The sequence below is a fragment of the Rhynchophorus ferrugineus genome, unplaced genomic scaffold, assembly GCF_030347505.1.
Source record: "Rhynchophorus ferrugineus isolate W39M unplaced genomic scaffold, kcgeb_rfMv2 rfM9, whole genome shotgun sequence".
NCBI classification, from domain to species: domain Eukaryota; kingdom Metazoa; phylum Arthropoda; class Insecta; order Coleoptera; family Curculionidae; genus Rhynchophorus; species Rhynchophorus ferrugineus.
In genome coordinates, this window is record NW_027472588.1 from 29,753,126 (window position 1) to 29,766,063 (window position 12,938).

General features: G+C 29.0%; 4 protein-coding genes across 5 annotated transcripts; 2 read left to right on the forward strand and 2 right to left on the reverse strand.

Annotated features, from left to right (window-relative positions):
* Positions 1 to 585: 585 nt before the first annotated feature.
* On the reverse strand, positions 586 to 2,521 carry Rnmt (RNA guanine-7 methyltransferase). The gene is made up of 5 exons (XM_076414365.1): positions 1,724 to 2,521; positions 1,466 to 1,669; positions 1,140 to 1,412; positions 902 to 1,081; positions 586 to 789 (listed from the first exon to the last, which is right to left on the reverse strand). The coding sequence occupies exons 1-5, from the start codon at positions 2,379 to 2,381 to the stop codon at positions 713 to 715; spliced, it is 1,392 nt and encodes a 463-aa protein (XP_076270480.1). The 5' UTR covers positions 2,382 to 2,521; the 3' UTR covers positions 586 to 712.
* A 337-nt stretch (positions 2,522 to 2,858) lies between these two features.
* Positions 2,859 to 4,259, forward strand: LOC143202692 (proteasome subunit beta type-7). Its single transcript, XM_076414369.1, has 5 exons — positions 2,859 to 3,171; positions 3,238 to 3,417; positions 3,472 to 3,808; positions 3,861 to 4,017; positions 4,076 to 4,259. The coding sequence occupies exons 1-5, from the start codon at positions 3,113 to 3,115 to the stop codon at positions 4,162 to 4,164; spliced, it is 822 nt and encodes a 273-aa protein (XP_076270484.1). The 5' UTR covers positions 2,859 to 3,112; the 3' UTR covers positions 4,165 to 4,259.
* Positions 4,260 to 4,797: 538 nt separating this feature from the next.
* Positions 4,798 to 8,211, reverse strand: rt (Protein O-mannosyltransferase rt). 2 transcript variants are annotated; one of them, XM_076414366.1, is made up of 8 exons: positions 7,677 to 8,059; positions 6,827 to 7,621; positions 6,530 to 6,750; positions 6,339 to 6,474; positions 5,928 to 6,121; positions 5,653 to 5,870; positions 5,408 to 5,561; positions 4,798 to 5,164 (listed from the first exon to the last, which is right to left on the reverse strand). In XM_076414366.1, the coding sequence occupies exons 1-8, from the start codon at positions 7,964 to 7,966 to the stop codon at positions 5,073 to 5,075; spliced, it is 2,100 nt and encodes a 699-aa protein (XP_076270481.1). In that variant the 5' UTR covers positions 7,967 to 8,059; the 3' UTR covers positions 4,798 to 5,072. The 2 variants fall into 2 exon arrangements, with proteins under 2 accessions (XP_076270481.1, XP_076270483.1); XM_076414368.1 differs by having other exon boundaries at positions 4,798 to 5,561; positions 7,677 to 8,211.
* A 254-nt stretch (positions 8,212 to 8,465) lies between these two features.
* On the forward strand, positions 8,466 to 12,681 carry Gnf1 (Germ line transcription factor 1). Its single transcript, XM_076415258.1, has 13 exons — positions 8,466 to 8,640; positions 8,692 to 9,265; positions 9,316 to 9,476; positions 9,540 to 9,663; positions 9,713 to 10,336; positions 10,389 to 10,556; positions 10,611 to 10,757; positions 10,815 to 11,038; positions 11,101 to 11,447; positions 11,502 to 11,771; positions 11,858 to 12,071; positions 12,129 to 12,302; positions 12,360 to 12,681. Exons 1-13 carry the CDS (start codon positions 8,632 to 8,634, stop codon positions 12,465 to 12,467), a joined length of 3,144 nt encoding a protein of 1,047 aa, XP_076271373.1. The 5' UTR covers positions 8,466 to 8,631; the 3' UTR covers positions 12,468 to 12,681.
* The last annotated feature ends 257 nt before the right edge of the window (positions 12,682 to 12,938 follow it).

Sequence of the window (12,938 nt, forward strand, 5' to 3'; positions counted from 1 at the left end):
CTCCAACACTAATTTTGCCATGTAAAAGTCTTACTGACCGGGGAAGGTAAATCTCAAAATAAAAGTTCATTGTCCTACTTAAAAACCCTAGGTTTCCAACCAAATTACTTTCGATACTATGGACAATTTTTTAAAAAATATGGAAAAATTAAGGTAAAAAAATCGATACTACCATCATGGGTAGTTTTTTTTTTAAACACTGCAGATGATTTATGGTTCTTAAAGAAATTTTATAAAAACAATATGACCAAAGTCCTGAAACGGTTAAAAATTATTTATTATATTATTATACACAGGAATACTTCAACCAGGTTTTGTGCAAATGAACGCTCCTAGGAAAAAACATGTGTTGCTGGATGATTTCAAAATAACTTACATACAGGTCAATGACATTTGCAATACAGAAATTTTGGACAGAAAATAGACAACTTACGAAGTTTACAGTAGCCAAAACCGGTTTTAATGCTAAATTAGATTATTTTTGGATCTTTATATTAACAGTATTATGTTGACCTCTAGTATCTATAAAATATTTTAATTGGAAACAAACTTGGTATATTCAGGGTGTTCTATAAAATTATGAGGAACTTTTACTATGTACATTTACTAAAAAATGTATGCTATATTACATAATATATGAACACTATTGAAAAATAAATGTAGTTGATAAAAGTCTTTTCTATGTTACTTAGTTATTAAAAACACCCATATGTCAAATATCATAGCATGGAGTCCCATCTGCATTCCAGGTATTCTTCACTTTAACAAATGCAAATGTTAAATATAAAGCTAAAACAACATCAGTCAAATAGTGGATGAACTTTTACTTTTATTATATATATTGTTTTATAAAAGGAATTTAATTTATTATAGCTTGTATACAAATAGTTTATATTCTTACATGATGCATCCCATTCGCTTTTAGATAATGTTCCAATTTTTGTTGAACCACTATTTTTTTCCAACCTTTCTACAAATTTTTTTGCGTGAAGGTAGTCATCATCTGCATTACCAAGTAAAGTAACATTTTCTCCAGGTGGATACATTTCTAAAGCTCTCATTGTGGTCATTAATTGTCTGCCTAAAATTTTAATCAGAAGAACAGAAATAAAATACAATATACATATCATCCATCTTACCCTCATCCTTCATTCTTTCAAAAAATTTAAAGAACTTTTCTTTTTTTACCAACTTTAATCCATACTTTTTGGCTAATTTCACAAATGTTGGAAAATGTACCAGAAACTCTGGACAGTTAACTACACCATCCAGTTGAAAATTATATTTTGCACCAAACAATGGAGGGTTATCCAAATCAAACTCTGAAGTGACTTGAAGAATTGAATTACCAAATGAGTCGGTATCAGATTTTCTTGCTCTCGCTACAATTTCATTCGCATCTGGCATAGTACCTGTAATATTACAACAAATAACAAAATTCTCTTATATTATTATTTATCATTACCAATAAAATAGCCCCCTGGTTGTAAACACTCAGATGCATTTCTCATCATTCCTTCTGCCTGAGGTAAACTTTCAAAACTATAGTGAAATGCAAATTGGCAACTTACTAAATCCAACTTCATTGATGGATCAGAATATTTTTCTCGTAATCTTATTTTAGTGGAATCTCCAGGAATAAACTCTAATGAAAACATATTTCCTCCTCCTAAATAAAAATAAAATGTAAATTTCTGTTATAACTTTAATTAGTTAAAAATACCTCTTTCTCTTTGGCAACGTCTTTTCATATGGGTATATCTTTCTTTGCAATGTTCTAATGATACTTCGGCTATATCACTGCATATTAAATGAGTTATGTTTCCTTTCTTCCACTTTGGCAAATCACCACCTTTACCACAACACATATCATGTACTCTAATAGGAGCATTATGTTGCTTCTTCGAATCTTTGATTTTAGTTAAATATTCATTAATTAACATGCTCTTGATCCAATTATGGAAATTTCTCATATGTATAATTTGAGACTTGAATCTTTCTTGTAATCCTTTTTCCTCTAGCAAATTATAATGTGTAGCAACTACCTGAGTATGGGAATACTCTGATGTTTGACTTTCATCTTCAGCCTTAAGCTTTTTACTTATATGTGAATTATTTTGATAACTGACAGTGTGATTTAAATTTTCAACAGCAGTTGCCTTTCTTTTTTTCACTGAACGCTGTTCTGATTCAAATGTATCGTAAGCCTCTGGTGAATGTCTTGTCGGGATAGTATAACTTGATGTATACGAAATTTCTCCAGGAGTTTCTTGAATACTCTCAGTCTCATTTTCCTCGACTTCATCTTCATATTGTAAGGAATCAGCCGCTGCTGCAGCCAAAACAAGAGTTTGTTCTAAATCATCTGCGTTTTCGCTCATATTCAATTATACAAAAAAACCTCGACCTAATACACAAAATATAGAAAATTCTGAATGTTTAGTAACTTCATACGAATAAAACCGAACTGAATATTTTGTAACCCTAACAAATGTCATTCATAAAAAAATTGTCAATGTCAGTTTTAAATATAGTAACATTCCGAATCCAAAAAAATCTCGTCTCAGATTATATATTTATTATTTATATACATATAAACAATAGTACTATTAGATACTGGTATATAGAAATCAGAAAACATATATTATAAGCAGGAATATTTAGTAATGAATATAGCCATCATATATATTATATATTATCATATATATATCATATACTATACTAGATATATCCGAATAAATTATTATTCACTTAATCGAATAATAATCCTATATTTGAATGGTATGAAAACATAACAAAGCAACAATCTAAAAAATATAAATAAAAACAAAATTAACCAGTATTATATACGATTATATAGATATATGATGTGTGTTACCATAATGTGTATATTTTTATTACATTACTCATAATTAAAATATTATATAGTGTTTGGAGATAATTTTACTACCATCGATATATAATTAATACGATTATTCAACTCAATTAAAAGTTTTATTTTAAAATATAATAAAATTTGTTCCTAAAAAGAAGATATTGATTAATGAAAGTAAGTAATAGGCTATCTTCAGAAGTGACTAGTGAAAATTGAAAATTAGTGATAAATATAAGAATGTCGGTTTTATGCCCAGATATTCCAGCTCCTGGATTTTCATTTGAAAATTGTAGGAGGTATGTAATACAATATTTCATTTTATGTATTTTGAATGTTAACGGTTTCATATGGTATAATTTCAGAAATGTTATGTTAGAAAACAAGGGGTTAGCTCTGCCTAAAGCTACGAAAACAGGCACTACAATTGTGGGAATAATATACAAAGATGGAGTTATTTTGGGTGCAGATACTAGAGCAACTGAAGATACTACTGTAGCTGACAAAAACTGTGAGAAGATACACTACCTAGCTCCAAATATGTAGTACGTATAAAGTATATATTCAGTTTGTCATAAATAGTTACAAATGTGTTTTAGTTGTTGTGGTGCTGGCACAGCTGCTGACACTGAAATGACAACACAAATGATATCTTCTCAACTAGAGTTACATCGCCTATACACAAATCGTGTTGTGAGAGTTGCTACCGCAAACCAAATGTTAAAGCAATTCCTATTCCGTTATCAAGGTTATATTGGAGCAGCATTGGTATTAGGAGGTGTAGATTCTACAGGTCCTCATTTATATTGTATTTATCCACATGGTTCTACTGATAAATTACCTTATACAACTATGGGTTCGGGATCCCTAGCAGCAATGGCTGTATTTGAATCTCGTTGGAAGCCAGATATGGAAGAAGCAGAGGGGGTTCAACTGGTAAATTTATTCTACATTATATTTTAGTCATTTTTCATCTTATTTTTCTTAGGTTAGAGATGCTATAGCCGCAGGTATCTTTAATGATTTAGGTTCTGGTTCAAATGTAGATGTATGTATAATACGCAAAGGAGCCGTAGATTATAGAAGAACATATGATGAAGCAAATAAGAAAGGTCAAAAACAGAATTCTTATAAATACCCGAAAGGTATTTAAAATGTTTTATAGTAATTACCATTAACCTTTAAAAACTGTATATTTTATAGGTACTACTGCTGTTTTAACAACTAAGGTTGTTGACATTGAGGAAGTAGTAGTAAAAAGATTTGAATCAGAAGAAATGGATACTGCTTAAATATATTTGTTTTCATTATTTTTTTATTCATTATAAATTTATGGGAACATAACATTTAACTCAATAATAAAATAAAGCCAGTGTTTCAGTAAAAATATATTTTAATTTATTTAATTATAGTTGTTCCTAATATAATTGAATATATACCAGTATACTTAACTAAAAGGGAGGATATTAAAGAAATGCTAGCCAGAAAAATGATGTAAAGCTGTATAGCTTATTATAATATTTTCTCAACTTTAAAATAGAGGATTCCAAAAAGAGAAAAAAATAAAAACATTAAAAATATATATTTTAATTTATTTGATTATAGTTATTCCTAATATAATTGAATATATACCAGAAAAATGATGTAAAGCTGTATAGCTTATTATAATATTTTCTCAACTTTAAAATAGAGGATTCCAAAAAGAGAAAAAAATAAAAACATGGATTCCATTAAAATAAATCTAGCTTTGTGTTAAAATGGCATTGTTTTAACAACTAACATTGTTGACATTGAGGAAGTAGTAGTAAAAAGATTTGAATCAGAAGAAATGGATACTGCTTAAATATATTTGTTTTCATTATTTTTTATTCATTATAAATTTATGGGAACATAACATTTAACTCAATAATCAAATAAAGCCAGTGTTTCAGTAAAAATATATATTTTAATGTAAAAAATCCTACAAAAATATAAATTCTAACTAATATTCTATAACTTTATGTATATAAAATATATTTGAAATTACTAACACCTGAATAAATAACATTTATGATTCTAATACTAAATCAGTCAATATTTTAATACAATTATAGTAGGTTGAATTTGAAGAGTACCAGTTAATGATAATATTTCCTTAATGTTAATTATGATAGTGCATGCATTCAAGTAAATGCTGAATTAGAGTATTACTCATCAAAAATTAGTTTTTATGCACGATAAAATCCCATGTATCTTTCCATCGTAAACCTAATATATCACTAGTATTCAGTTCCGCGTTTCCATAACTAAGAACTGAAAATTTCTTGAATAAATATATAACACTTAACAGCATTAAAATTATTCCAAGTAATAAAATGTTTGAGACAAATCGCGTTCTAATCACTTCATGACAAATAATATATAAGTGCTCTAGGGTAGCCGCGAACAGCAATGTTTTGAACATAAATGCCGACAGATAGTGGTGGAGAAATAATGTTCGCTCGACGAAAAAATAAGGTAAATAATGACATAGGTATCCTAGAAAAAATATTTCACCTATTAGTTGGAATTTTGTCCAGTTTTCTTCATCTAGATCGAATATGTTACGTTGTCTCCGCAATAAATAAAATACGAGGAGTACCGAGTATACTAATAAGCCTAACGTTGCGAGATACCATATTGCAATATTTCCCAGTAAATGAATTTGGGCCTAAAAATAGAGTTTATAATTTAACAAATCTGTGTTGAAAAATTTAATACAATTTTTGAAATACACAAAAAAAGAATAAATTAACACTTACATTACTTGTTGATGAAACCCAGTAGGCTATACCTCTTGACATTAGAGGCCATTCTAATGGTTGGGAACTATACATGTGATTCTGTACACTTTCAGTACTAGCGAACATCATCTTGTAATGGAGCTCAAAAAACTTTTCCCAAAAAGTTAATGATGTTGCTGCTGTTGGTATCATTTCTGCTGTTACCAATTCTCTCTCACGTTCCCGTTGATCTTCCGCTGAAAATATATATTCAATTCCTGAGTCTTATTTTGAATAGTTCAGGGTGAACTTACACTTAGTGTATCTGTGTTCTTCCACATTCCAGACAGTGTCATCTTGATGTATTACTCTGTCAGCTGCTACTTCATGTTGGTGGTAACCCCAATCAGGCAACTGTCTGCCAGTGAACTTTAAAGCTGTATTTGAATCAACATGTATCAATCTGATTTGAGACTGTATAGTTTGCCATGTGTCACCAATCTGATCTCTGAAAGAATATGTTTTACATAATAATTTTTGGTAAGATAAAAGCTTTTATAATAATTAGTGATTTTACTAGTAACAGATTATATTAATTCCTCTATAACCTTTCAAATTTTAAAATTAAAAATATTATATTTCTAATAACAATAAGGCAAATTTATATCAAATTAATGCTAACTTAACTTATGTTTATGTTAAAAAAATAAAACTTATGTTCTTACTTGTTAAGTATATCAACTTTCCATAAATTTTGTGCAGGCATTGAAATATTATAATCTATGTAACAAGTAACTTCTTGACACTGAGGTGACATAGGCGCAGCTACATCATGAGAATTCAAAGCTCTACTTGTTATACCTGCAAGGACATTATTAAAGAATTGTTAAATAATAAGAGATAAAATGGATCAAACCATGAACTAGCTGAATTATGTCACCATGTTTTATGGCATCAACAGGTTGTTCTACTACCAAATCATTTTTTGTAGGTCTTTTTACAATCCACCAGTTGTTAACATCCTTAAATGAATAGCAAGTGACTTGTTGCTGATGGCTGGATCCTCTTTTATCGGGATACTTAATTGGATATACTGCATTATGTGAATGTAGCCAACATGTACGTCCATGAGTATGCCTAAAAGTGTATAGTATCGCTTTAAAATGTTTGTCATCTCCAATTAATTTAATATGATTCAAGATATATAATTTACCTCAATGTAATCTGAGACCCATGGGCTACCAAAAGTGGCTGCCCTTTTGTAATACTTGCTAAACCACCTTCTAAAGAAGCTTGAAATGCACTTGTCATAATACTGTCATGAGGTCCAGCTTTATAAAGCACATATATGTGAATGTAAAATACAGAAAGATAAATAACAACAGAAACAATTATAGCTGTAAAGGACTTAATAATAAAATGGATAAATAATGAAAAGTCAGAAAAATTTCGCCTGGGTAGCATTTTCCAAAAATCACATAAAATTATAGTTGTTCCTAATATAATTGAATATATACCAGTATACTTAACTAAAAGAGAGAATGTTAAAGAAATGCTAGCCAAAATCAGCCAGAAAAATGATGTAAAGCTGTATGGCTTATTATAATATTTTCTCAGCTTTAAAATACAGAGGATTCCAAAAAGAGAAAAAAATAAAAGCATGGATTCCATTAAAATAAATCTACTTTGTGTTAAAATGGCATTATCAAAAAGAAATAATAAAGCAGCTAGCACAGATGTCCATTCTGTAAAACCCATTTCTAACATTAAATGATAGACAGTTGGTATTAGAAAACTGCCAAATATTGCAGGTACAATTCGAAGGGCTACAAGGGGAACATTTTCACTATATGGGCTACCAATTTTATCAAACTTAAATTTGCCATCAAATCCAGAAACATATGCAGCTAAAGCTATAAGTTGTTTACCCAAGGGTGGATGTGAATCAAAGAAAAATATATTTTTCATATATAAAGACACATATTTTCCATAATGAAGTTCATCAAAACTAAAAAATATATAAATACAGTTTAATTATAATTAAATAGAATAATGGAACTTACACTATATTTCTTGGTTCTTGCAATTTATACATCCTTGTTAACACAGCACTGAGGAAGAGAATTATGGATACTATATTAATTTCAACATTAATTCTAAACGATTGTTTTATATATACTATATTTCGGTAAATAATGCCTTCTATTTTTCCAAGAGATTCTTCACTATTGACATTTTTAGCAGCTTCAACTTTAAACCCATTATATTTATGTTTTTCACTGATTTTTTCCACTTCATCTTTAGAATTATAAATTGTATTTAATTTATTTTTTTCTTTCTTTAATTTTTCCATTTTTAAGTGAAGAATACTACCATCATAATATTTTATAATTAGGTAGCTAATGACAAAAAAAATATGTTTAATGATTTGGTCACGTCACAGATGCATAAATAAAGAATTGAGGTTATATATCTATATTTATTAAATTTAATTACAACAATATAAACAACATATTATTTTTTATCTAGTTAAAAAGTTGTTATATTGTATTTAATGATTAAAGGAACTTTTCAATAAATTTTAAAAAATATCGATATATCGATTTCGATATTTTTAAAAAATATCGATATATCCAAGAAAAAAAATACAGATATTTTTTTACAATATATATTGATATTTTTAATAAACCCGTACAACTAAGTACCAACATTTTATTAAAATAAACATTAAGTACTATAATAATTAAAATTAAGTACGAATTTAAAAAATTTATTATAAATACTGTTTATATCGATATAAATTTTTCGCCATCCCTAGCCTGTAATATGAATTTAAGATTTAAGGTTATATTGATATTTTCAGGTTAAGTTGTAAAGATACGTTAAGAAATAATAAGTTAAATTAATGCTTTTAGTGTCTGCCTATTTATTTTTACTAATATATTCATATATTTAAACTTAACGTCGGACGAGCTTTCTAAATATAACTTTATAGACATTATCCAGTTTTATCAAAAGATGTCGCAGGTTTATTTATTCTTTAATTTAGAAATTTATATTTATATTAATTCATTTTAGGATATACGTAATATGTTTGCTAGATTATCGAAAAAATCTACAAAATGTAAGACTCCTAAAAAATACTCTACCATAATAGATTCAGATGATGATATAGTTGAAAAGACTCCAAAGAGAACTAAAAATGTATCAAAAAAACACAAAACAAATGTTATCAGTTCAGATTCGGAGGAGGATTCTAAAAAAACGCCTAAAAAATTGAAATCATCACATTCAACACCTGATTTAAAACCTCTGAATCTTGATGATTTAAATAAACCAGTTAAGCAAATTAAACCCTCTAAAACCGAAAATAAAATTGATTTACAAACACCTAAGAAGGAAAAAAAGAAAAATACAGAATTGGGTATACACAAAAATAAAGATTTTGAAAAAACCCTTATGGAATTAGATGATGATAGCAATGATACAATTTTGATGGATAATATAGATTTGCTTGATAAAACTTTGGAAGAAGCTTTGCATAATAATAGCAATGACAAAGCAGGGGATAATTTGAAACAGAAAACATATATTTCTGAAGATGAGAAAATGCCAAAGGGAAGTAAAAAAAGACAGAGAAAGAAATCTGAAAGTAATAGATTAAGGTATAAAATATCATTTTTATTAATTTTCTTATTTTAGGTGAAGTTACACCAAATAAAAAAGCAAAGCTGGACTACACAGATGCAGAGGTAGATACTGACAAGGAGAAATGGGAAAAACGTCGCCATTCAGCGGCTTTATATCAACAGTATTTACATAGGGGTGGACCAAAAAAGCATGGGCAAAAAGAATACCCAAAAGTACATATACATATATAGTAGCATTGATTAAACAGGTCTAATTAAATTTATTAATACATTTAGGGAACACCAAATTGTTTGTCCAACCTAACATTTTTGAGAACTGGTGTTCTAGACTCTTTGGAATCTGATGAATTTAACAATTTAGTTCAGGAGCATGGTGGAAGGATCGTTCATGCTGTTTCAAGTATTATTTTGTAATTTTGCTAGTAATTTTTATTAAACTTTGCTTTTAGAAAAAGTTAACTATGTGGTTGTTGGGGATCAACCAGGACCTTCTAAATTGGAGAAAGCAAGAAATTACAATATAAAGGAGATTTCAGAGGATGAATTTTTAGATTTGATTCTTACAAAATCAGGAAAGCAACCAATGTATGCACACAATAATTCTGAAGATGTAGGTACTTCTGGAAGTGAGGAAGCAACTATAACAAAAATAAAAGAAGAAAATAAATCACCAGAAAAAAGTAAAAATGAAAATAGCAATAAAGAAGCTCCAGTTAAACAAAAAGAATCTTTTAAAATTAGAGATACTAAAAATAAGTCTGATTTAAAACAACTTGGTAAGGGAGATAAAAAAAATGAAAAAAAGTTTGTAGAGAGGGTGGAGTCAGTAAAAAATACAAAAGACTGTAAAGATTTTAAGGATACCAATAAACTCAAGGTAGAATCTCATTCTAAGACTATTGATTCTGAAGGGTTTACATCAGGAGAAAAGCAAAATAATGGGCATTCCTCTGAAAGTAAATTACCAGAGGTTGTTAAAATTAAATCAGAAATTGCGAGCCCAATAAAATTATCTAATGAAAATTTATCATGGACTGAAAAGTATAAACCGAAGAGCACAATTGATATTATTGGTATTTAAATAGCATCTTAATAGTAATTATTTCTTCTAAAAGTACTTTTTAGGCCAAAAAGACTCAAACAGTAATATGAATAAGTTAAAAAAATGGCTAGAAAATTGGCACAAAAATCAAGATCCAGAGAGGCGTAAGAAATTGCCCACACCTTCACCTTTTAATCAATATGATGGGGAATGGTATAAAGCTGCCTTATTGAGTGGTCCTCCTGGTGTCGGTAAAATATCTCAAAATGCCGTTAGTATTATATGTTTCATCTTCTTACTTCTAGGAAAAACTACAACAGCTACATTAGTGGCTAGAGAATTAGGTTTTGATGTTGTTGAATTTAATGCTTCAGATACCCGCAATAAAAAACTATTACATGAAGAAATATCACAAATGATGCATAGCACAACTGTAGCAGGTTTTATTTCTGGTAATAAAATCATTTCATCGTTAATATGCTAAATCTGCAATTTCTATATTTTTGTAGTTGAAAAGAACATAAACAAGAAAAGAATTCTACTTATGGATGAAGTAGATGGAATGGCTGGTAACGAAGATAGGGGTGGTATCGCAGAACTTATCAACTTCATTAAAGTAGCCAGTTTTCCCATTATTTGTATGTGTAACAATAGAGATCACCAAAAGATGAGGACCCTAGTAAACCATTGTTATGGACTTAAATTTGGCAGGCCTAATATTCAAAAAGTTAAAGTAATATGAGTCCCATTTATTTTTGAAACTGTGTTAAAAATAATGTGATTTCTTTTCTCTAGGCTGCTATGCTTTCAATATGTTTCAAAGAAAATATTAAAATTAGCCCTGATGCTTTAGCTCAGCTGATTATTGGTACTGGAGGGGATATACGACAGACACTCAATAATCTTTCAATGTGGTCAGTAGGAGAAAAGAATCTCACCTCAGAAGTTATTGAAAATGAATCAGTGAATTCTAAAAAGGATGTCGTTTATGGTCCTTGGGATGTCATTAAAAAAGTATTTAACAGCAGCGAAAATAAAACTATGACCTTAAGTGAAAAATCAAGGTTATTTTTCTATGACTATAGCATAGGACCATTGTTTGTTCAAGAAAATTATTTACAAGTCACACCAGATTGTACTGGGTAAATAATATTGAGCTATATTATTTTTATTTCATATTTAATGAATATTTTTAGACCTAAAAATGACAAAGACAGAGAAATGTTAATAAGAAAGTGTTTAGCAGCTGATGCTCTTAGTATGGGTGATGTTGTTGAGTCAAAAATAAGAAGTTCAAATAATTGGGCTTTGCTCGAAAGTCAAGCATTTTATAGTACTGTGTTACCAAGTCATTATATGTCAGGTACTTTAGGAAGGACAAATTTTCCTGCGTGGCTTGGGAAAAACTCACAAAGAAACAAAAGCTTAAGGATGATCGGCGAATTATATTCTCACGCAAGAATCAGGTAAAATTCATTATTTTGTAAAATTGTCCAATCAGCTTTGAAATAATTTTATAAATGAAAATCATATCACCTAACGCACATATTAGTGTTTCAGGTGACAAGTTTTCAATGCGTTTAGATTATGCGGAGCCTTTAAGGAATTTGTTAGTTAGACCAATGAAAACCAGAGGTTTGGATGGGGTCCGCGACACCTTCGAAGCTTTAAAGACCTATTCGTTGTTGAAAGATGATTTAGTAAATTTGTGTGAACTACTAACTGGCTTTTCCAATCCAAATGCCTTCAATAGCATTGATCCAAAGGTTTCATATTTGCACCACCCTAGGTTCATAACCTTTTTGAATAATTGCTTGTTTCAGGTTAAGTCAGCTTTGACAAGGTTATACAATAAGGAGATGGTGCATAGTTTTGCGCCTGTCACAACTTCCAAAAAGAAACAAACCGCCGAAACTAATCTTTATGGTGATGAAAGCGAAGAAACCTTTTCTGATCAGGAGACTGAAGATAATATTAATGATGATACTTTAATCAAGGTAGGTCACAAAAACTTTTAGTCCATCATTAACACTAATTAAAAATCGCCTATTTAGGTTAAAAAGACTGGAAAAGCTGCTCAAAACAATTTGCCTGGAACAAAAGGAAAAGGAAAGGGGAAAAACACAGAGAGTAAAGCATCAAAAGGAAAGGCGAAAAAATAATAGGTGTTTCATGTGAAAGTTTCTGATTTTGTTATGATAATCGTTTTATTTCCATTATCTTTGTAAATTGATTTTCTTTATTACTTAATTTTTATCAATATACAGTGATATTAGATTTACTTATTATATCTTGGTATTTATTAGATATGTCATGTCTTGTTCAACTTTTAGTTTACACAACATTTTTACATATAAAGTTAATTCAAATAAAAATGCCTTATTATTTAACCTAATAGTCATGACTAAAATGTATAACATCTAAATCAACCAAGAATCTTTTGCAAATAGACAAAGAAGCATCTAGGAAACAAGAATGTTTTTAATTGTAAAAACTGCTATTTTTACATAATACATGAATGGCAAATGAAATGTAATAAAATATTTGACCGTTAAAAACAAAGAGAACTCTAGGCCGATTTTAGCATTGCACAATGGGTAATCAATTTAATGCTGTTATTTTTAAATAAATTT